Source organism: Fusarium coffeatum (genome assembly GCF_003316985.1).
Source record: "Fusarium coffeatum strain FIESC_28 chromosome Unknown BRIP53273_contig_33, whole genome shotgun sequence".
NCBI classification, from domain to species: domain Eukaryota; kingdom Fungi; phylum Ascomycota; class Sordariomycetes; order Hypocreales; family Nectriaceae; genus Fusarium; species Fusarium coffeatum.
Genome location: NW_022157830.1, coordinates 174,172 through 194,018, shown reverse-complemented (window position 1 = coordinate 194,018; position 19,847 = coordinate 174,172). Strand labels below are relative to the sequence as shown.

The 19,847-nt window shown below is 48.3% G+C and overlaps 7 protein-coding genes across 7 annotated transcripts; 2 read left to right on the top strand and 5 right to left on the bottom strand.

The window, feature by feature from the left end:
* Nucleotides 1-3,376: 3,376 nt before the first annotated feature.
* FIESC28_01219 (uncharacterized protein) lies at nucleotides 3,377-5,881 on the top strand (the record flags this gene model as incomplete). The annotated part of the gene is made up of 1 exon (XM_031155370.1): nucleotides 3,377-5,881. The coding sequence occupies one exon, from the start codon at nucleotides 3,377-3,379 to the stop codon at nucleotides 5,879-5,881; it is 2,505 nt and encodes an 834-aa protein (XP_031020537.1).
* A 704-nt stretch (nucleotides 5,882-6,585) lies between these two features.
* FIESC28_01218 (uncharacterized protein) lies at nucleotides 6,586-7,139 on the bottom strand (the record flags this gene model as incomplete). Its single annotated transcript, XM_031155369.1, has 3 exons — nucleotides 6,586-6,649; nucleotides 6,700-6,905; nucleotides 6,987-7,139. 3 exons carry the CDS (start codon nucleotides 7,137-7,139, stop codon nucleotides 6,586-6,588), a joined length of 423 nt encoding a protein of 140 aa, XP_031020536.1.
* A 456-nt stretch (nucleotides 7,140-7,595) lies between these two features.
* On the top strand, nucleotides 7,596-8,893 carry FIESC28_01217 (uncharacterized protein; the record flags this gene model as incomplete). The annotated part of the gene is made up of 2 exons (XM_031155368.1): nucleotides 7,596-8,038; nucleotides 8,128-8,893. 2 exons carry the CDS (start codon nucleotides 7,596-7,598, stop codon nucleotides 8,891-8,893), a joined length of 1,209 nt encoding a protein of 402 aa, XP_031020535.1.
* A 664-nt stretch (nucleotides 8,894-9,557) lies between these two features.
* FIESC28_01216 (uncharacterized protein) lies at nucleotides 9,558-10,616 on the bottom strand (the record flags this gene model as incomplete). The annotated part of the gene is made up of 1 exon (XM_031155367.1): nucleotides 9,558-10,616. One exon carries the CDS (start codon nucleotides 10,614-10,616, stop codon nucleotides 9,558-9,560), a length of 1,059 nt encoding a protein of 352 aa, XP_031020534.1.
* Nucleotides 10,617-11,728: 1,112 nt separating this feature from the next.
* On the bottom strand, nucleotides 11,729-13,063 carry FIESC28_01215 (uncharacterized protein; the record flags this gene model as incomplete). The annotated part of the gene is made up of 2 exons (XM_031155366.1): nucleotides 11,729-11,825; nucleotides 11,982-13,063. 2 exons carry the CDS (start codon nucleotides 13,061-13,063, stop codon nucleotides 11,729-11,731), a joined length of 1,179 nt encoding a protein of 392 aa, XP_031020533.1.
* Nucleotides 13,064-13,823: 760 nt separating this feature from the next.
* FIESC28_01214 (uncharacterized protein) lies at nucleotides 13,824-14,810 on the bottom strand (the record flags this gene model as incomplete). The annotated part of the gene is made up of 1 exon (XM_031155365.1): nucleotides 13,824-14,810. One exon carries the CDS (start codon nucleotides 14,808-14,810, stop codon nucleotides 13,824-13,826), a length of 987 nt encoding a protein of 328 aa, XP_031020532.1.
* A 1,397-nt stretch (nucleotides 14,811-16,207) lies between these two features.
* FIESC28_01213 (uncharacterized protein) lies at nucleotides 16,208-17,602 on the bottom strand (the record flags this gene model as incomplete). The annotated part of the gene is made up of 1 exon (XM_031155364.1): nucleotides 16,208-17,602. One exon carries the CDS (start codon nucleotides 17,600-17,602, stop codon nucleotides 16,208-16,210), a length of 1,395 nt encoding a protein of 464 aa, XP_031020531.1.
* Nucleotides 17,603-19,847: the final 2,245 nt, after the last annotated feature.

Genomic DNA, 19,847 nt, shown 5'->3' with positions numbered 1-19,847 from the left:
TTATTCTACTCAAAACACCGGATAATGAAGAATTATCTTCGGATGACGTGCCGGCAGAGACGAAGGTGTTGAATTAATTTATTTACGGCAAGTTTGGAAACAAGAGTGAAACGAAACCGTCGGGTGTGCACGGAGACGTGATGTCTCTGTGCTGATCAAACAGCGGATGTGAAGAAATCATCTGATAAATGGTTATGTTAGGTTAGTTGAGTTGTGCAATATCACAAGCAAACCTCATGACTAATTAATAGACAAACGAGATTGACAGCTCTGAAGATCGGATCTGGGGACCAAGGGAAAGGGAGGCTCTCTCAACAGCGTGACATCCATCGTGGCATTGAATAGCACGCGCAATATGGGATCGCGTCAACTAGAATATCCACCGGTCAATCCAGTCCCTTGCTAGTTCTACCTAGCTTGTCAGGGTTCTGTTCAATTTAATCAATTCTTCCGTCATATGCATACCATTTACCATGTTCACTCCTTCAACCAGGTTCCGCACCTACCGAATGCTTCAGGTTGTGTCCAGACAATTCCCTTCAAGTCCAGTCCAGTAATTATTAGGGGACTTGTAACTTATTCATTGATTGCTTTAGCCATAGCTCAAAGCCTCTTCACGCGCGACGGCGTTCAACTTTCCCACTATCCTGCAACTAAAGAGGCTCTGCCAAGACTAACTGACCATAGCTCCGAAAGCTAGTTTGCTTCCATCCGCCTTCTCATGGGTTGTTCCCAGTTGATGGATGGTATTGGAAGCAAACGGGGAAGGGTTCCTACATCTATCCGTGTGTACCTTAATATTAGACAAGGAGGATGAACCACAGACAATGGCTGCAGCAGGAAAGAGATCGACATACAGATCTTGAAGAACCAAAACGATTGGATCAAATCCTGATTACTTTAATCTTGGTACCTGAGAACCAATCACTCAGGGCTCAACTTAGTGTTCTTGTTCTTCTACCATTTCCACTAGAAGGAAGCTTGGAAGCCTCATACTTTTGACGACAACAAGAACAACAACAACAACAACAATACGAACGTGAACCGTTAGGCATACCTACATGTTAAATGAAGTGCGCTTTGACTATGCAGCACACTGAATCAATCCCGTAAATGACCGTTTTCACCCAATAGAACAACACAGACCCTGCCCGTTTGAACCTTTCAAGACATCTTCAGCGGCCTCTACTGTACGGTACAGGTGAGCAGAGCGCCCTGACCTGACTGAGCTGTCCCAACAGCCCTCAGTTACAAAGACCCATTACGGGCGAGCAGGGGACAGCAGATCCTCTGGTACAGGGGTCCGGGTCTTGGGATCTTTATAGCGTGCTCTGAGCGGAGCATCCGTCCAGGGAAGTTGAGTACCCCTGGACCTCCCCCGTCTTGCGGCCCCTGGACATGGATGAGAAGAGGGACTCACAGGGAAAAAAGTTAGGTTTTTGGTTCGGTTCACCACCGTCACCACCATTCGGGACGCTCTAGCCCCAAAACTCAACGTGAGGCCCCTTGTATTGTGACTATCTTTATGTTAGCTATCCGTACAGCCGGGCATGGGAGTCTGTCTTTGTGAGTTTGATATTCGGATGAAAGAGACGAAGAGAGGGACAAAAGATGCATTGAGTCCAATTAATGACGGAAACGGCAGTTGTATCATGTCCCTACCTATACTGCCGAGGCTGGATGCTACAGTGGCTGGAGAATAACCATTTCAGGACCCAACTGGGGAACTTGATTGGATCAGACTACGTCTCTACGTTCAGGCCATCGGAGAGATCGAACAAGAATGGAAGGCTTCTTCTGCAAGGAACAAATTTAGGTCTGTATGGAGACTTGACACTGACTCTTATGACAGCAGTGTTATACCTCAAGCACAATCTGCTCTCTCTCAGCTCTACTGTGGTGGAAGGTTCTGTCGCTAAGATGGTATTCTTTGGGATAAAATCCCTGCCAATCCCATCGGGTCCCCTTCAACGTACAGCCATGACTCTTTTTTCAGCATTTGACTTTGACTTTGGGGATCGCACCTCAATACAGTAGGTAAATGATGGCGGGGGGTTGTCTTAGCCGGGTTAGTCCTAGCAGACGCCGCTATTACAGGTGGTGTTTATGCTTTGCACTGCTCTGAATGGATGGGAATATTCTTCTCTTCTCGGGGAAGGTGAGAGTGATTTGCATTGGTTCGGTTTGGTCTAGAGTTGCCCGCTGTTCAGCTTCCAGTGTCTTGTCATGCCTAGGCTGTCGGTCTATCTCATTGTGTGCTTCTGTCAATGCCGCCACCTTCAAGCCCAGTTTATGTTTTAATGTAAGGCAAATCTATTTTTTCTTCTTTCTTCTTTTTTATTTAATTTTTTTTTTCATGTTGATCGTATTTCTATCCGGGAGTCCGATTGTCTTCTGCAAGCCCCCTGTTGCCGCACTACTCAGTCGATTCTCAATGCTGTGGAGGCTCATCAGAACCTCCAGGTCAGGATCAGGGTCAGGGTCAGGACCACGTTCACTCGGCTGGTCGGTTAGATCCCATTTTTTGCCCTCTCCTCTTGTCGCGTGCAAGTGGATGACTGTCCAGGTTGTGCTTTAACCTGATCGCTGGTTCTGGTTCGGGTAGGAGTAATTAGCAGATTGCGACTGGGGACAGGACACCTCAGTGCTTTTGTTCAAAGGTGATCGCAGCTTTTTACTTCTTCCTCTCCTTCCCAATTTCTCATTGTCACACCCCCGGACCCTCCTTCCTCCCATCACACACGCCCTTACAGGCCTACACCCCCCATATCACTTCACTTACCTACCCATGTCAAGCCCGATCCAAGCCAAATCCACCCGACCTGAACATTCACCGGTCGTCCCTATTCATCTCGACGTCGTTCTTCTTATTCCTCTAATCCCCCTCCAATTCCTTTCTCCTTCTTATACTGTAGTATTTTGATCGCCGTCGGTCGTTACATTCAGTCGGAATCTCGCGAGGGGACCAGTAAACCGTGAATACCAAGACTTCGTACACACCAGAACGGCACTTAATACTGGCAGATGCACCGCGGGATGATACGCCAATAAGACACCAACTTGGGCGAAACGACAGAACAAACGAGACGACCTCTGATATCATCCAGCGTTTCACCAACGAATCAACTGTCATCGACAACTGAGACACTATTTACGAATATCTAATTCGCTGCGATATTTGGAGGCATTAACTTGCTTACTTTTGACATCCTATTAAAGTATTGGATATCCAGTTCGAATACCATACCAGCGACACCGCGTTTCCGCACATGTTGGCTCAAGAGCAGTCGATATCGTGCTGACGAAATAAACCCCAAGGGGGGAAGACGATCTTTCTGGCGACGCGAGAGCCAAAATTAATTACGACGTCGCCAGCATGATGGGCAAGTTCGGGTTTTCCGGCCGCAAAAAGCAGGCTCCCACCGTGACGGTCACCGCCCCGCCTATGAACAAGGCCCAGAAGATCCTGGGTGCTTCAGCTATCAATATCGATAACAATTTCTCCAGTTCAAGCCTCAATCTTGCTGCGCCCGCTCCTGGGATACCGCAGGCTTCAAGCTATGGCCGCGGGTCTCCAGCAAACCAGGAGCGTGGAATGCGGGAGTGGGGGGATGAGTCTGAGATCGTCCCGCGGCAGTTCAGAGTCAACGGCGCGCCCACCGATGAGTACGACGAGGACGCTTCCGATATGACGAGCATCGTGCGAAAGCGACAGTCATCGTCAACGCTCCACTCGTGGTACGACAAGACTAAGCAGCCTCTCTCCGTAACTCAACAAACCTCAGCCTCAGCCATGGCCAAGGGCATGCCGTCAAAAGCGGAGAGGATGTTGGATATGGAGAACTCAATTGCCGAGGCTAAACTCAAGAAAAAGAAGCCTACAAAACTTGACTTGTCTCACCTAATGGGAAGACGGTCTAAAAAGAACGAGGCACAGTGGGAGGGTCCAATGCTGGATCAAATTACCCGATCTCCATCTATCCTATCTCCAACAAGCACTCCATCTTTAAGGGGCAAGTTGTCAAGACGACCTACAAAGGAAAGTCTAAGATCAGCAACCTCGGAAACAAATCGACCCAAAACAGATGAGAGCAACAGTAACCGCCGACAACAAAATCACCTGAACGGTCTGCCTAATCTCTACGAACACTACGAGCAAATGTCATTCCGCTCAATCATTGATGACGAGTTGGACGAGCCTGATGAGGATGAGAAGGTTTTGGAGAAGTCCAAGTCCAAGGATTCACACCAGCCCAAGCCAATTTCTCGACAAAGCAAACTTGAACAACACATACCGCCAGGTCACCACGCCGAGCACATTGTCTCACAATACGCAAAACGCAACCTCCCTCAACCACCCCAACCTATCATGGCCAACAAGCCCCGTTCATCCTCAGTTACAGACTGCGCTGCTAGTGTTTCTAGCAGACACACCCGCACGTCCAAGGCTTCAAAGCGCACGAGCAGGAGTTTCCAAGAGTCGGACCTTCAGGAGAAGAGCGTTCTTTCGCTCTCTTCGGATTCTGAAGATGACGATGCATACACCCAGTCCTCTACCAAGAGCTATCCCTCGATACCCGAGTACGCAACTTCGGATGCTGGGTCTTCTATTGACTTCCGTCCAGGCACCTCTCGAACTTCCGAGAGCGCTGATAACAGCTCCAAACGATTGAGCAGGTCGAGCAAGCAGACAACAGGTTCAGGCTCTGGTAACTACCTGACCATTCCCAACGGACACCAACGAAACCCTGTTATCGCCCCCAGATCCAGCTCTCTCTCTGGAAGCTCCACCAACACTATCCAGGAGGGAACTGCTCCCTCGCGCACGTCGAGCCTTTCCAACTCATCAGTAAACACTTCAAACACAGGACACAGCAAGGCCATCCCCAACAACTCGCAATCAAAGATTGTCGCTCTTTACCCCGAACCTGCACCTGAAGATTATTCTGATTACGAGGAAGAGAAGGAGACTGAGGACTCTGAAAATGAGCCCGAGCCCGAGCTTGACTTCCTCCCTGCCATGACCTACATCCCTCATGGATCCATCTCTACTACCACTACCGACGCGCCTACGCCTCCTTTGAGCCCAAGCTCTGTCGACTTTTACATCCGCTCCGCACACTCCTCTATTGATGGAAAGGATGGTCACAACCGATTCATGGCGGTTACTCGACAGGAAGAGATGCTCTTGTCTGCTCTTCGCCACAAGCGACAGACAATGCGCGGCTCTGTTATGTCTGAGATGGATGAGAAGGTCACTTCAAAGGGCCACAAATCCAAGCCCTCTGAAGCCACCATTACCGAGGAGACAATGGACTTTGACTTCCCAGCCCCTCCTACCTTTAAGAACAAGACAACAGTCAACGCTGACGGCAACACCGTTATTGATCTCAGCCATGAAACCTTCAACGACACCTCGGACGAGCTCAGCCCCACCCAACTTCCTGGCAAGAAGTCCCACCACGGACAGCGATCCCACAGCAACAATTCGGAACGCATTCTTCTTTACATCGACAAGGGTCTTGCTGCTGAACACTCCATCGACGATTCCGAGCCCAGCCCTGATCTGGACGACTTCTACGACTACGCTTTCGACGACGAGGAGTCTGAAGAGGAGACCGTCCCTGAGGTCGTCATGTATACTCAGCAGCGCCGCTACAGCGGACGAAAGGACCGTCACTCAGCTCTCAAGAGCCGATCAACGAGCCGAAGCCAACACCGCAGCCCTAGCGCTCAGCGTGATACCCTTGAGGTTGGCGTGCCTCGACCCGACAGCCCCATCTCTCCCGATGCCATGTCGACATCTGCTCCTCGAGTCAACAAGACCATGGCTCGCTTGAGTGCCGTTGGTCCTCCCGCCAAATGGGGCTTTGAGGACTAAACAACATACCTAATTTACATCCCACTGTGGGATTTACGATACACTCTACCAACGCTTTCTTTTTTCATTTATATGTATTTCAAAACAGCATTCTAGGGATTGGAGTATTTCTTTCTTGGATACCTGGATCATGAGGATGATCACACGCGCATTCGCATTTTCATTTGTCAGCGATGATTATCTACAATACTCGTCTTATTTCCTGAACTGTTACAATTAGGATTCTTTGGGGAGGTAAAAGCGGCGTACGGGGGATACATGGCCATTTTGTCATGAGAGTTGAACGGAGAAATTGCCCTGGATGATTATGCTCAGTTATCTGTTTGGATATCTTGGATTGTTTATTCTTGCGCTATCTATACGAACCGGCTACGTCTCGAGTCGTTGGAATCGGTGTTAAAATAATGACAAGACAAGAGGGGGCAGCAAGTTTGTTCTGTTTGATGAACGTAACGAAAAGCGAATAGTAACAAGAGAGTACGGGACTAATACGATGAAGACGGATGGGAAGGGCGAGGCATTCTCTGGGACAGGCAGCTTTGTGTATCATATTGTAGTTCGCGATAGTCGCATCTTCTCGAACACCGGTCGAATAGAGCCATTTGGCATCTTTCTCAACCCATTCAAAAGACTTTGTTAATCTTGATGTTCCTGTTTCTTTAATCTTGACATAAAGGCGTGATATGTAGTTCGTCGTTTGAGACCTAAGAGTAGGTAGAACCCTCGGGAGGCTGGGGGATCTTCTTGTTCTGGGATGAAGCCATGTATCTGAATATTATTAGTATAGCTTTCGGTCTCATGGTGGAAGCTCGCCATACCTTCGGAGCTCAATAAGAACTGTCTCCATGGTGTTCTCCCGCTTCCATTGAGCAAGGCAGGGCAGTTGGTTGGGGTCGACCATGCCGTTGTTGGGGTTGACGCAGGGAAGGTTGACCTGGCTGATGAACTGGATCGTAGGAGGTGAATCAGGGTAATTAGGACCGCAGTGCATCTTTACGCTGTAGATACGGTTCTCGTGGACGGACTGAAATAGAAGGGTTAGCTAGAGCTACTTGGGACTTGGTTGCTCCCAGACGGAGCGCTTGTACTGTTCGCAAACACTCACATGAGGGGGACCAAGAATTGTGCCGTTCCAACTGCTCATGAGAAGATCCTCAGGATCCTCAAGACCGTAACTGCATGCCTCAGCACCGAGACCCTTCTCTCCTTTCTCGAGCTCCTCCAGTAGGCGGAAGTTGCGAGGAACCTTGGCAGACATTGTGTCGATTTCTTAAAGGACGTGTATTGCAGAAATGTTCTCTTTAACTTGGAATTTTCCAGAAAAGTTGAAGATGAGTAAGAAAGAAACAGTGTGGTTTCGCGATAGATGACGTTGGTGTAGTGGCGGTTAGATATTGGGTGACTTCTGGGTCTTTGGGATCCAGTCAAACTCACAGCGCGGGGCACAGCAACAGAAAGGAAGGCGGTGACTTCCATTTCCTCCCGCGATCAAGTCCAAGGGAAAGGGTTCCCCGCCATCACCAGCCACAGAAGGACCGAGGTAGGGAAAGTGCATTTACTGTACTAGCCACCCGCGTCACATCAAGCTTGCCTGTTCTACCGGGCAAATGTCGGAATATCGACAGCTCCCCCAAGCTCATCCGATCAACAGACACAGTGTTTTACCCACGTCATTCTCGACTCTGTTCACAGAAAACTTCGCGATCGATTAACAATGGCCATGTCCCTTACGCGGGCGGCCCTCAGGGCACCGCAGTCGCAATCGCGGCTCGTCGCTGCCGCCACCACCATCACGGCACGATCAATTGCCGCTCATGGCCGAGCCTTCAGCACCACGAACCGAGCTCTCGTCTCTGCCGGCTTCGGATCCCCGGCTATGCCCTCGTACTTCTCCAAGCCCCGACTTCCCGCCAATACGGTAGTTCGCTTCGTTCCCCAGCAGACAGCTTGGATTGTGGAGCGTATGGGAAAGTTCAACCGCATTCTCGAACCTGGTCTGGCTGTCCTTATGCCCTTTATCGATCGAATCGCATACGTCAAGAGTCTCAAGGAAGTTGCCATTGAGATTCCTAGCCAGAGCGCTATCACTGCGGATAACGTTACTTTGGAACTTGATGGTGTTTTGTTCACTCGTGTTTTTGATGCGTACAAGGCAAGGTGAGTAGCCATTGGGTCTTTCGAGCTTACGAGGAAGCTACGAAAGGCATTGAAGCACACCAAGAACATGGTACTGACATGGTGAACAGCTATGGAGTCGAAGATGCCGAATATGCCATCTCTCAGCTCGCCCAGACGACTATGCGATCCGAAATTGGTCAACTGACCCTTGACCATGTCCTCAAGGAACGTGCTGCACTCAACACCAACATCACCGCTGCCATCAATGATGCCGCCGAAGCTTGGGGTGTTACCTGCCTGCGTTACGAGATCCGAGATATTCACGCCCCTGGCGCCGTTGTCGAAGCCATGCACCGACAAGTCACTGCCGAGCGATCCAAGCGTGCTGAGATTCTTGAGTCCGAAGGTCAACGACAGAGTGCCATCAACATCGCCGAGGGTAAGAAGCAGAGTGTTATTCTGGCTTCTGAAGCTTTGCGCGCCGAGCGTATCAACGAAGCAGATGGTGAGGCTGAGGCCATCCGTCTCAAGGCGACTGCCACTGCTCAAGGTATCGATGCTGTCTCAGACAGTATCCTCAAGGGAGATACTGGTGCCCAGGCTGCTGTCAGCTTGAGAGTTGCCGAGAAGTATGTCGACGCCTTCGGCAAGCTGGCTCGCGAGAGCACTGCAGTTGTCGTTCCCGGTAATGTTGGAGATATCAGCGGCATGATTGCCACTGGTTTGAGCGTGTTTGGCAAGGTTGGCCAAGCTCAAGCGCAGACTATGGCTAAGGCTATTGTTGAGCCCAAGAAGGAGGGTTCGTCTGAAAGCTCTTCGGAGCTCGAGGGTCAGACGAAGCCTGATGTTAAGGAGACAGTTCTTGAGAGCTTCAACCAAGCTGCCAAGAGATAAGGAGGGCAAGACCATGATTGATTCAACTACATGACATATCACGGAAGAATGAGGTCGAATCACCCACAAAATCAACTCATCACTCAACCACCCAACACATGAATATTCCACACTACCATGACTATCGGCGTTTAGCGGATGTATTATAGGGATCCCCGGAGAGGCTCATTACTACCAGACTTTTGGAAGAGCTTGGGAAGCGGAGAGAAACGTCATGATGTACCAACAAGTTTTCTTATTTTGAATGTAAGCGCATGGCAAAAGGAGGGAAAATTACGGCCTACTCAGTCCGCCTAATTCTCTCAGCACATACTTTGCTGTTGAGCTATGGAGACATACAAGAATCGAATTAGTTTGACGTTACCACATCTAGTGCAAAAGAAGTTTTGTCACTGTGACCGAGGGCTGTTAGAGCACCAGCTCGCTGTGATGTACGATGAGATACACATGTGAGATTTCATTGGACAAAACATGCTGATTCTGATTTAGGGGTATAATATGTACAAAATAAGGTCAAGTCCAACGAACGATATCTCCAAACTCATGATGACATGATTCATTATTTCCATCGAATATAATTTCAAACGAGCACAACATATCCTTGCCTATGTGCTGGAAGGATGCATAATTCCCACGACAGCTTTGACTGCCAAGAAGTCGCAACTTAAAGAAGGAGAGGAATCATGGCGATAACACCCATGAAGATACTAGGCACGACAATCGAGCCGCTGCTGCCTCCATCACTGTTGCTGTTACTGGTGCCGTCGTCGTCGCCGCCAGATCTGGGCCCAGTAGGAAGAGGGCGAGAACTGAATGTAGGGAAAGTATCGTCGTCGAGGGTAGGAATAGGCTCGATCGAAGGCGCGGTGAAAGAAGGAGTGTCGAAGGTGCGGGTGGCAGACTTTGAATCGTCGTCGTCGTCGCTTGAGCCGCCACTGCCTCCACTGCTTGAACCGTATCTGCAGGTACCATCGCTGGAGCAGACCTGACCGGACAAGCAGTATCCTGTGTCGCAGCAAACCATACCCTTGGGCATGCATCCCTCACCGCACTCTTCTTGGTAGCTGTCACAGCCGCCTTCGGAGGAACCTCCAGATGAACCTCCAGAGCTGCTTCCAGAGCCAGAACCATATTGACATTTTCCATCGGAGGTGCATGTCTGTCCGCTCAGACAGTATCCAGTCTTGCAGCATACCATGCCTTCTGGCATACACTTATCACCACAAGGTTCCTCATAGCTCTGGCAATTTGTACCGCCAGAAGAGCCACCAGAGGAACCACCGCTTCCACTGGACGAGCTTCCGGAAGAGCATCCGCCCGAAGAGCATTTCTCGCCTTCATCACAGTAACCCGTAAGACAGCACACCTTTCCCTTGGGAATACAATAACCTCCACACATCTCCTTGCCATCAGTGCATCTTGTAGGTGGACCAGAGCAAAGCTTTCCATCTTCACAGCACCCATCATCCTGACAGCGGTAGCCGTCTTCGCAGTACGATCCTTTTGTCGTGTCGCAGCATTGGCCACTGGATTCAATGCAGGTATTGCCGCATTGTTTCATGCCTGCTTCGCATGTCGCTGCCATACTGAGGAATTGAGGACGGGGACTGAAGCCGGAAAGTAAGGGGAGACCCTTTTGGCTTGCTTTTTGGGCGCTGAAGTAGACACTGTCTGTAGCGACGGTCAGGCCCGCAAGGGCGAGGAGAAGAGTTGATCGCAACATGTCGAAAGAGTGTGATCACCAAGAAACGAGTGGTTGAGAGACTTCACGCAAACAGTACGGACATCCTGTCGTCTTATAAGACCACAAGCTACTACAAATGGGCCGAAAAGCCTTCCGTCGAGGCACAGACCGGGTTTGCTCGACTAGCTCGTGCTAATTTAACATGTCACTGGGGTTCGGAGATGCAAACTCCATTTCGCGATGACTTCGTGCGGGTACTATATCCGCTTGGGATCATCCACCAATACAGACTGCTTTTTGTAGCCACAATAGCGTGCCTGCTTGGTGATGTATGTAGGCAACCGCACTAATGTTTGATATGAAGCCTCCGATTATCAACTACACAATTTTACGACTTACTTTAAAAAGCTCTTCATACCTACTATAACCACTTAAAACTTCTCCCAAAATAGGACACGACTGCGAGTGTCAGACGGCACAACCACAATCCGTGAAAACCCAACAGAGTCCCAGATCATCACGAACTAAAATGTCGATGTTACCTGGCTACTCAACTTGGTGGGGACTCAAGTTCAGCTCTTGCTAATCCCTGCATCGATCCTAGATAGCCTGCCCTGGTCTAAAGATGATCCTCCAAGTTCAGTGAAGATCAGTCACAAGGCCTCGACAATCTCTCTGTACCTTGACTCACAGTAGCATGCATAGTTGGGCTTCTGCAGTGCAACCATATTACTGCAAAGCTGGCTATTAAATGTGATAAGAGACGGTAGAAAAGGCTGAAAGATGAAACCGCCACTCTTAATTAATTAGTCTTCTTATTTCAGGGTCTGGGGTTCCAAATCTACCGTCCAACGAGAATGAATCATTCTTGCACTAACTCTGCCCTACGTCGGCCGCTTCCCAATACAGCTTCTCGTCAGTGACATGCTCAATCTAATTCCTCTGGGCCTCAAAATAGAGTTCAGTTCTAGGTAGAAAGAGGAAGGAAATATGAAGTTGTAGGGCTGATCTCTGCCTTGTGCCTTGACATCGGTGAAAATGCTCGGTCTGCTCAAGGTCTTGAGCGAAAATTCCCTCAGAAGCTGAAGGTCTTTTCGCGTCACAGGGTCTTTCTGAGATGCAGCTAAAATCGACAGCAGGGTCTAGATGCCTTATGCGTTGAGCGGTGGAGGAGGCGCTGCTGGCAACTGGTTCATATGCTTGTTGTGTACTGGAGCCGGTGCTTGACCATGCGATGTGAGGGCATCTCTAGAATATGGTAACATGCAAAGCACAGTAAGACCAAATTTCAATTAAAACGGCGAAGTGAAAGTATAATATCTATCTTATCTTGGAAAGAGCTTTCCCTTATCTCGCAAATGATTGACATGATGCCTCAGTAGGGCCATCTTTCCACCCACTTACACTAATACACGAACATCCATCTTCACCATAGTTCCAACGATCTCCTCACAAGAAAAAGCAACCTTCAGTTGCTCGCCACTCTTCGCGCTAAGACCAATGATCATCTCCTTCTCGTCAACCAACCTCTTTGCGCTTCCTCGCCAGAACCAGACAAGTCGTCCGCCGCCCCCCTCAACTACTAATGTGAGCCAGGGTGTGCGACCCTTCCAGGTTGGAGTCCTCTCATTGGCAAATCCGAGTACAGCTCGAGCAATCCAGAGTGACTCACTGGCGGACACAACGCCCGTTCCTGCTTGGTTGTTTTCAGAGGCGGCCGGGGAGACGAGCAAGGGTGCCTCAGCCTCAGGAGTGTATTGTCCAATAATCTCAAAGTCAAGCTTGAGAATAGGAAACCCAGCCACTTTGTGCAGAAGTGTCTGGCCGAAAGGCGGGTTTCGACTGAGGATTCGTTCAATGTGGTAAAACTCCATTGTAGATAAGTCCTTGATGGTCTTGATGTTGGCCTTGACAAGCTTGTCTCTTTTCGCTGGACCAATACCCTCGACTTGCAAAAGATGATTGTTACTTTCCTCCCAAACCCCAGATTTGACACTTCTCAGTACTTCAAGAGCTGTCTGTACTCCCCTCCCATCGCCCCTCTCTCCAAGAATATCCACCAAGCATCTCAGCACGCGGTCGAGTAGCTTGTACATCCGAGAGAGTTCGTGGTAAAGTTCTTTCCGAGCTGCGCCTTTCAACTTGTTGGGCCAACCGGTCTTCAAGAGGTCAATTTGCACGAGAAGAAATGCTTTGTGCCATGGTTTGGATATGAACTCAGGGACTTGGTACGGAATGCCTGTACTGTCGTTGATCGCCCTGAAGAAGGTGGTTTCTTCTTTTCGGATGGGGAAGGTATTGAACTCGGTTGCTGAGCAGGCCATCTTGAGAACAGCGAAGTTATCTGGGTTGCTTTTGATCTCGCAAAGGGTTTTGAAAGTCGACGCAGCCAATTCATATCGTCGTTGAAGCTCGTGCGAGGGCTGTGAAGTCGAACTTTGTGAGTTCGAGGCGGCCTTCTGAGGTTCTGCCACAGCGGACGGCATCTTGTATGGCTGGGATCTGTCCCGTCTTCATTCACATGTTAAGGGATGAGAGGTACAGTTTGCAGGTTTGAAGTGAAGACTTTTTGCACGACCGTCTCTTGCCTGGAGGGTCAGAGACGTGCCTTCCTCGGATGGTGGGAAGAAATTTCTCAGCAGTTGGTAGGGCCAGGTAGATACTGATGCACCTTCCCATCCTACCTCACACTTAGATCACACTTACATACATTCGGCAGGCAACGCGCCCGGACTTTGGAAAGTAGGTAGGTAGTTACCGGCAGGCGCCTGTCGTGATTCCACAGCAACTCGATACCTTGAAGCTCGTCCTGCTTCTTCATGTGCATGGCTCGCCGCACAAGGAGCTGCACCGGTGACCAAAACCGATGATCATGACACCAGCCTACCTAGTATAAGGAGGCCGTCAGGGTGTCAGAAGAACTAGCCGCTGAAAGCATAAGAGACGAAATAATTTGGTAGCATTTAGGCGATTTTATCTCTATAGCCTAAACTTAGAGAACAATTCTTCTGATACTTACCTACCTAGAGGCTTCCCAGACTTGGGAATATTGTGGTCATAGTATCATCTAGGCAGGCAGCTTTGGCGGTATATCACATCGCTGAGAGGAAGCAGGTAGGAGTCTCCTTCAATCTTTAATTATTCTATTATCCAGAAGAATATCTAGACACCCAATGTTACCAGATCTTCATGAAGCAGCAGAGCTGGAGTTTAAATATGTTCAATGAAATCATGGGCAAACCCCATTTACAGCTTTAGGGTGTTTCCAGCAACACCAACAACAGCACCCTTGACCTTGGAAGAACCGACAAGAGAGTACTTGTAAGGAATGTCAGACTTGGAGATAGAACCCTTGGGAGCATCGTTAGTAGAACCACCAAGGTCGACATCGTTGACAGAGATGGATCCAGTCTCCTTGGAGTCCTTGGAGATGAGAGCCTTCTTGGCGCTGGTGAAAGCAGTAGACTCGACAAGGACCTGAGCACCCATGCGAGAGTTGACACCAGTGACGCTGATATCCTCGTAGTAGTTGTTGAAGACGTGGACGAAACCGAAGCGGACGGAAGGAGCACGCGATCCAATGTTGGACCAGTGGTTGTTGGCGTAGGTGACGTGGAGAGTACCAGTGTCCTCATCAGCGTTGCTGTCAGAGTGACCAACCAGAGAAGCCTTGTGGTGGTCGTGGAAGTAGGTGTTGGAGATGGTCACCCAGTCAGAAGCGTGGGTAACATCAAGGAGACCATCAAAGTAGTCCTTGTCCTTGGAGAAGTCGGAGGACAGCTCGCAGTGGTCGACCCAGACGTTGGTGGACTTCTGGATACCAATGGCATCACCGTTGTCAGCAACGACGTTCTTGATAGCGAGGTTACGAACGATAACGTTCTTCTGCTTGTTGATGTAAAGACCAATGTTCTCGAGAGAAGCACCAGAAGCTCCGACGATGGTCTTGTCGGACTTGACGCGGATCTTGTTGTTTCCGGTGATCTGACCCTTGACGTAGATGACCTGCTTCTCGTCGGACTCGGCAGCCTTGCTGAACTCGGCGAGGGAAGAGACGGTCACGGTAGCTCCTCCGGCACCACCAGTGGTGCCTCCGTTCTCGGTAGCGTAACCAATGTCGGCAGCATCGGTGATGGCAGCTCGCTTGTTGATAGTCTTGCCGAGTTCCTGGACGGTGGGAGTAGGGACGGCGCTGGCCAGAGCAGCGAGGTTAAGGAGGCCGAGGAACTTCATTTTGGCGGTTGATAGAGTTTAGATAGTATGTAAAGAGTGAAAGTCGGAACCAGTCCAACGGAACGAATGTATAATAGTTAAAAAGAGATAGATGTAAAGGATGAAGGATACAGAAACATAGTTAGAGGTGGTCAAGACCTCACTTATATACAAAGTCATGACAACTACCGTATGTCCCCTGAAGTGATAGATGGTGATGTGCAAACATTTGCAGGGTCCGAAACACGTTTACACGAATCACAGAATTCTCCGTGAGTGAAACGGGCAGTTGTGGAGTGTAATTGCCGGACCATGCGCCGGGGCTATGGTCTGGAGATACCTGAATAGGAAACTGTCAGCATGGGGACTGAATGTCATAGCCAAGACTTTATTTCTCTTGAGAAAGCTTGACAGGAATTGGCATTTGGAGAAGAATGGGGAAATAAGCTTAATTGGATAGTATGCGGATAGTGACACATTAGATTGTCTATCTCTCTACCAGAAGATCTAAAATGAGATCTATCATGTTATTGAAAGTATAATTTCTTCATGTTTCATTCAATACCAACTAATTGTTAACTATGTAACCATACATACGAGGTAGCACGCCTTGGAGATATGAAACACAAGTCCATGTTTAAGCCTTTCCTCGTTGACTCGACTCCACTCAGTGACATGGCCTCCGATATTGATCAATGCACGAACCCGCGTATTCATCTTCAGCCCCGTAATCTGATCAATCAGATAACTTCAACATGTTACGATTCCACTCGATGGTCTACGTCAACAGGTTATTCTTCAGGTGAGGAAATGCGAAGGAGTCTTCAGGTTGGAGTTGACAGTTTCAGATATCTGATCAGATTTTAGTGTTTCTTTCGTAAGAAAGATCTGGTTCAGAAACTGTTCCAAAGGCTTCATGTCATGCTTTGATCTTCAACTCTAGCAAGCGAATAGAGGAAAGCATGACATTAGTGTCCAGATGAGATTGTCCTAGAAAGAGAATTGTACAATCTCAACTGGCTCGTATAAAGGACATCTCGGTGTTACGAGACCACACTGGCCCGCTACTTCTGAGGACATTCTTCCATCAACAAAACATCAGCGCCAAGTACACTACGGACAATTCCCACAACCCGAACTGAAAGTGCAGTCACGTCGGATACTCGCGTACAATGGGGTCCGCAACACGGAAAGACCACATCAAGGAATCCCATCTAATCCTAGTTCCCGGGCGTCAGGGTATTGGAAAGATTGGCCGTCAAGAGCATACGAGACGAAATAGTTTAGTCGCTTTATATCGTCTTAGACGAGCACTCAGGCTACTCTATTTCAGTACTCTAGGCCTTAAGAGACAATTCTTCCGTTACCCACCTACCGAGCCTCGGAGTCTCTATCTCCTCAACTTCGTCAATAATCTGCTATCCTTCAATCTGTCGAGAAGCCCCTGAAGCCGCTTCCGCAATCCACTTCAAGATTTCTTCCTTTCGTAACCCCATCGGAACAGCAAATAATAGCTCTCGCACATCATTCAAAGTCATACCATCGCAAGCCTTGGCTGCCTCCTCAAGCCTCTTGCCGAGATCATGTTCTCCCGGTCCCAGTATTAGATGCAATTCAACATTAGCTGCCCCTGCCGCCAGCCAAAGAATCATAAGCTTAACTCCTGGATCGCCACCGAAAGCACCGCAGCCCCAAAGTCCGGTGAAGATTGAATCACCATTGTAGGAAGTAAACCCGTTGATTGCCTTGTTAAGTTCGCGGTCAATGTTCTCGGGGTATAGATCTGGCAGGTCATTATCTGATGAGCGTTCTACCATGTCCATCTCCAGCGCATCCATGAAAACGAGACGTCCTCCTTCCGAGTCATTGGCTACGGTACGGATGTTCCATTCGATATTGCGTCTCTGACCTCTAACATCCACCATCGCTCTCGCACCTGAAACAGTGATGACAGTGTCGTCCGTTAAATGCGGCGCTACCAGAACAACGGAGTATGCTTCAGGTGCAATTCCAACGAATACCTCCTCCTGGGTAGCTGACTGCCCGAAGCCAATGACTTTGTTGGAAGAGACGACGACTGCTCCTCCTTTTCCCTGAGTGTAAGAGTGATGTGTATCTGATGTGTGGACGTCCAGGTACTTAACATGGACTGGTCCCAACTTGGGATCGGCCAACTGTGCTTGACTGTTCTGATGAAGTTCGTAAGCGACAGTATTGTGGCCAGCTAGATGATCATCTATCAATTCTTTCGCAGAAGGTAGACTCTCAAAGTACGCAAACAGAGCTTCCAAGTACATTCTCGCCGCAGCGGGATGTCTCTGTTCCTCTGAATGCCAAATGCCTAGATCCTGATACCCATCATCATTCCGTTGGGGCACAAACGAACAAAGAAACTGATGAACCACAAGACAAGCTGCTTGCCCACGACTCAACCTCAACGGACACCCAGGCCGAAGCAGCTCAAGCTCTCCACTCGGAAAATACACCGCAATATCAAGAGCAATTTGTCGAATCTTAGGCCATATAGTATAAATAATCTTATCTTCGTCTTGCTCTTTCAAGAACTGCTCCAAGAAACCGAAGTCGCCGTCTGGGTACGTTTCTGCGTTGGCGGCAATCGTTTGGAGCCGGTCTATAAGTAACGAGATACTTAAGACCGGCTTACTGATCAAGTGATGAAGAAGAGGCCAGAATGGGATTTTGCCTTCTGAGTCTTCATTGATGGGTGAGTTGTCGGGTAAGTCGCTGAAGCGGTCGATTACTCGACAGGATGGGGAGTTGGGGAGGAGGAATGAGGGTGGTCGTGATGACATTTTGACGGTTAATCTCTTTACTCAACAGTATTCTAGAAGCAATTCGGCTGCTTATAACATCAAAGAATGGTGTTTACTTTTGATCATTTCATATTGCAGCAGATGACTCTTTACCGGTGATTGACCCCACTTTCTATTTCAGCTGAACAGAGGTCAACTCGGGGAATCAATACGACGATTATTTCCGATCTTCATTATTGCATTGTTCAGGTTTCTGTCTCTATAGACAAGATGCTTCATAGATTCTGATTGCTTCTGGGAATCTGGCACTGGAGTCGCAGTATACTACTCGTTCTTTACTAACTTGAGAAGCAGGTAAAGATAACAATTGTTATAGCAACAAGGTTAAAAATCACCCTAAGTTCGCTTTATCAATTATAGTAGCATGTTCGCCCAAGCACAAATCTCCATGGCTTCATAGCGGGGTTTCAAGGTTCTTGGAGCAGTTAGTAACTGAAAGCCAGAGAACACTTTCTCCTCTTGTACGTTTTGATGATACGGCATGTTCGAATGGACTCAATGTTTACTCAATACAGCTAGAGACTTTCGTGATATGCTAATTGAGTCTGCGACCAGTTCCAACACTGCAACTACTAACTAACACTCGTTTGATATGAATCATGTTATAGCAAGAGTCATCTAAACGGAACAATATTGTCATTGTTCACCTAGTTCTCAGAAGTTCAACTGGATTGAATAAGTCTTTCCGTATTATCACATGTCAGTATTGACTAATAGAAATATCAGAATAGTCGCAGGACCGTCCTGCCATCTGCCAATTAGTGCAAGAAGTTTGTTTCCCAACAGACTTGCATCTCCAGCGAGTACATGAAGACACTGCCTAACCCCTTACCGAACCAACAGAGCAATTCACAAACTCACCATCCAGTCGTATCCATTCTTCCCTCCTCCGTCACTAACGATTGATTGACAATACTCATGACTCAGAACTTCACCTCTATCAAAAGCTCAAAAGCAAAGCCATCAACTCCCAATTTCGGAAGAAACTCCCCATACATAAAAAGCAAACAACACTCTACCTCAACTCAGACACAATAATCTCCTCCAACTAGTCATGTCTCTCACATACAAACCATATGCTGACTCAAAGCTTTGATGTTGAAAAGTAAACAAGGCCTCATTACCAGGGAGAAGCTTGTATTGGAGGGCGATAACCTTTTGTACCTGCATATCCCCACCCACACGGAGAAAAGAAGCAAGCAAGCCTAATTAAACGACTTACATGTATATGTACAATCATGATCCTTGAACCTCTATCGTCTTGTTATGAACCCTTACCTATCATTATGTCTTGGGTATCTACCAATCCAACCATCAGGCCTGCATTGCACTAACAAGCCCTATCTCGCAATTAACCTCAATCATGTCTTAACGCCGCGGCTCGATTTAACAACAATAAAAGCCACGTCTCACCATCACCTATGTTGGCGGTTAGCCAGCCGCACCATGGGAAACCATCAGAGACTCTAACAAACTTGATCCTCTGTGCTGTACTTGGCTCAATTTCCCTGTAACCTAATCTCAATAGTATAGATCAATAGTCTTGGCATACACGAGTCGTAGCGTCATATACTTCTAACAACTAAACTATCACAACTATCACAACAAGTATTGAGTTAAGCTACCAATATTCATCCTGACGACCATCCTTCCTTGTTGGCAGTTGTTGCACCGCCCTTGCATCTTGGCTTTTGGCCGCAAACAGCCATCCAGCCTCATAGGAAATGAAGCCAAGTGCTTAGCAAGGTTCACCAAGAAAAGACAAAACTGAAACTGCATGCAGCAAATCAATTGCTTCCATTCAAAAATTCTAAAAAGGTATCTCGCTGTAAAAAGTTGGCATCCAATGTGATGCACCCAAATCCCAAATCCCGTAATCCAAAAGTTGCAATTCATCCAAGCCATACATAAATCTTCCACTTCAATCATGTCCATCGCTAGTTCTTTCTCGTACAGAAAACTCATCCCGTCATCCGCCCGCGAACAACCAATCAAGACCTTGGCGGCGTCCGTGGCTCAAAAGCAAATGCTTTGCGCCAAGTAGTCGCCTTGGCTTAGATAGGAGTCCGGGGACTCAAGAGAGCAGGTCCTCATTAAAAACGTTAGGTTCGAAAAACATGCGTAATGTTTGCTTGCCAAGCCCTCTCCCATGTACCCTGTGTTTTTTCCAGCGTTTTTCTTTTTTCCTGTCTCTTTCTTTTCATAAAGGTCCTTCCAAATGAAC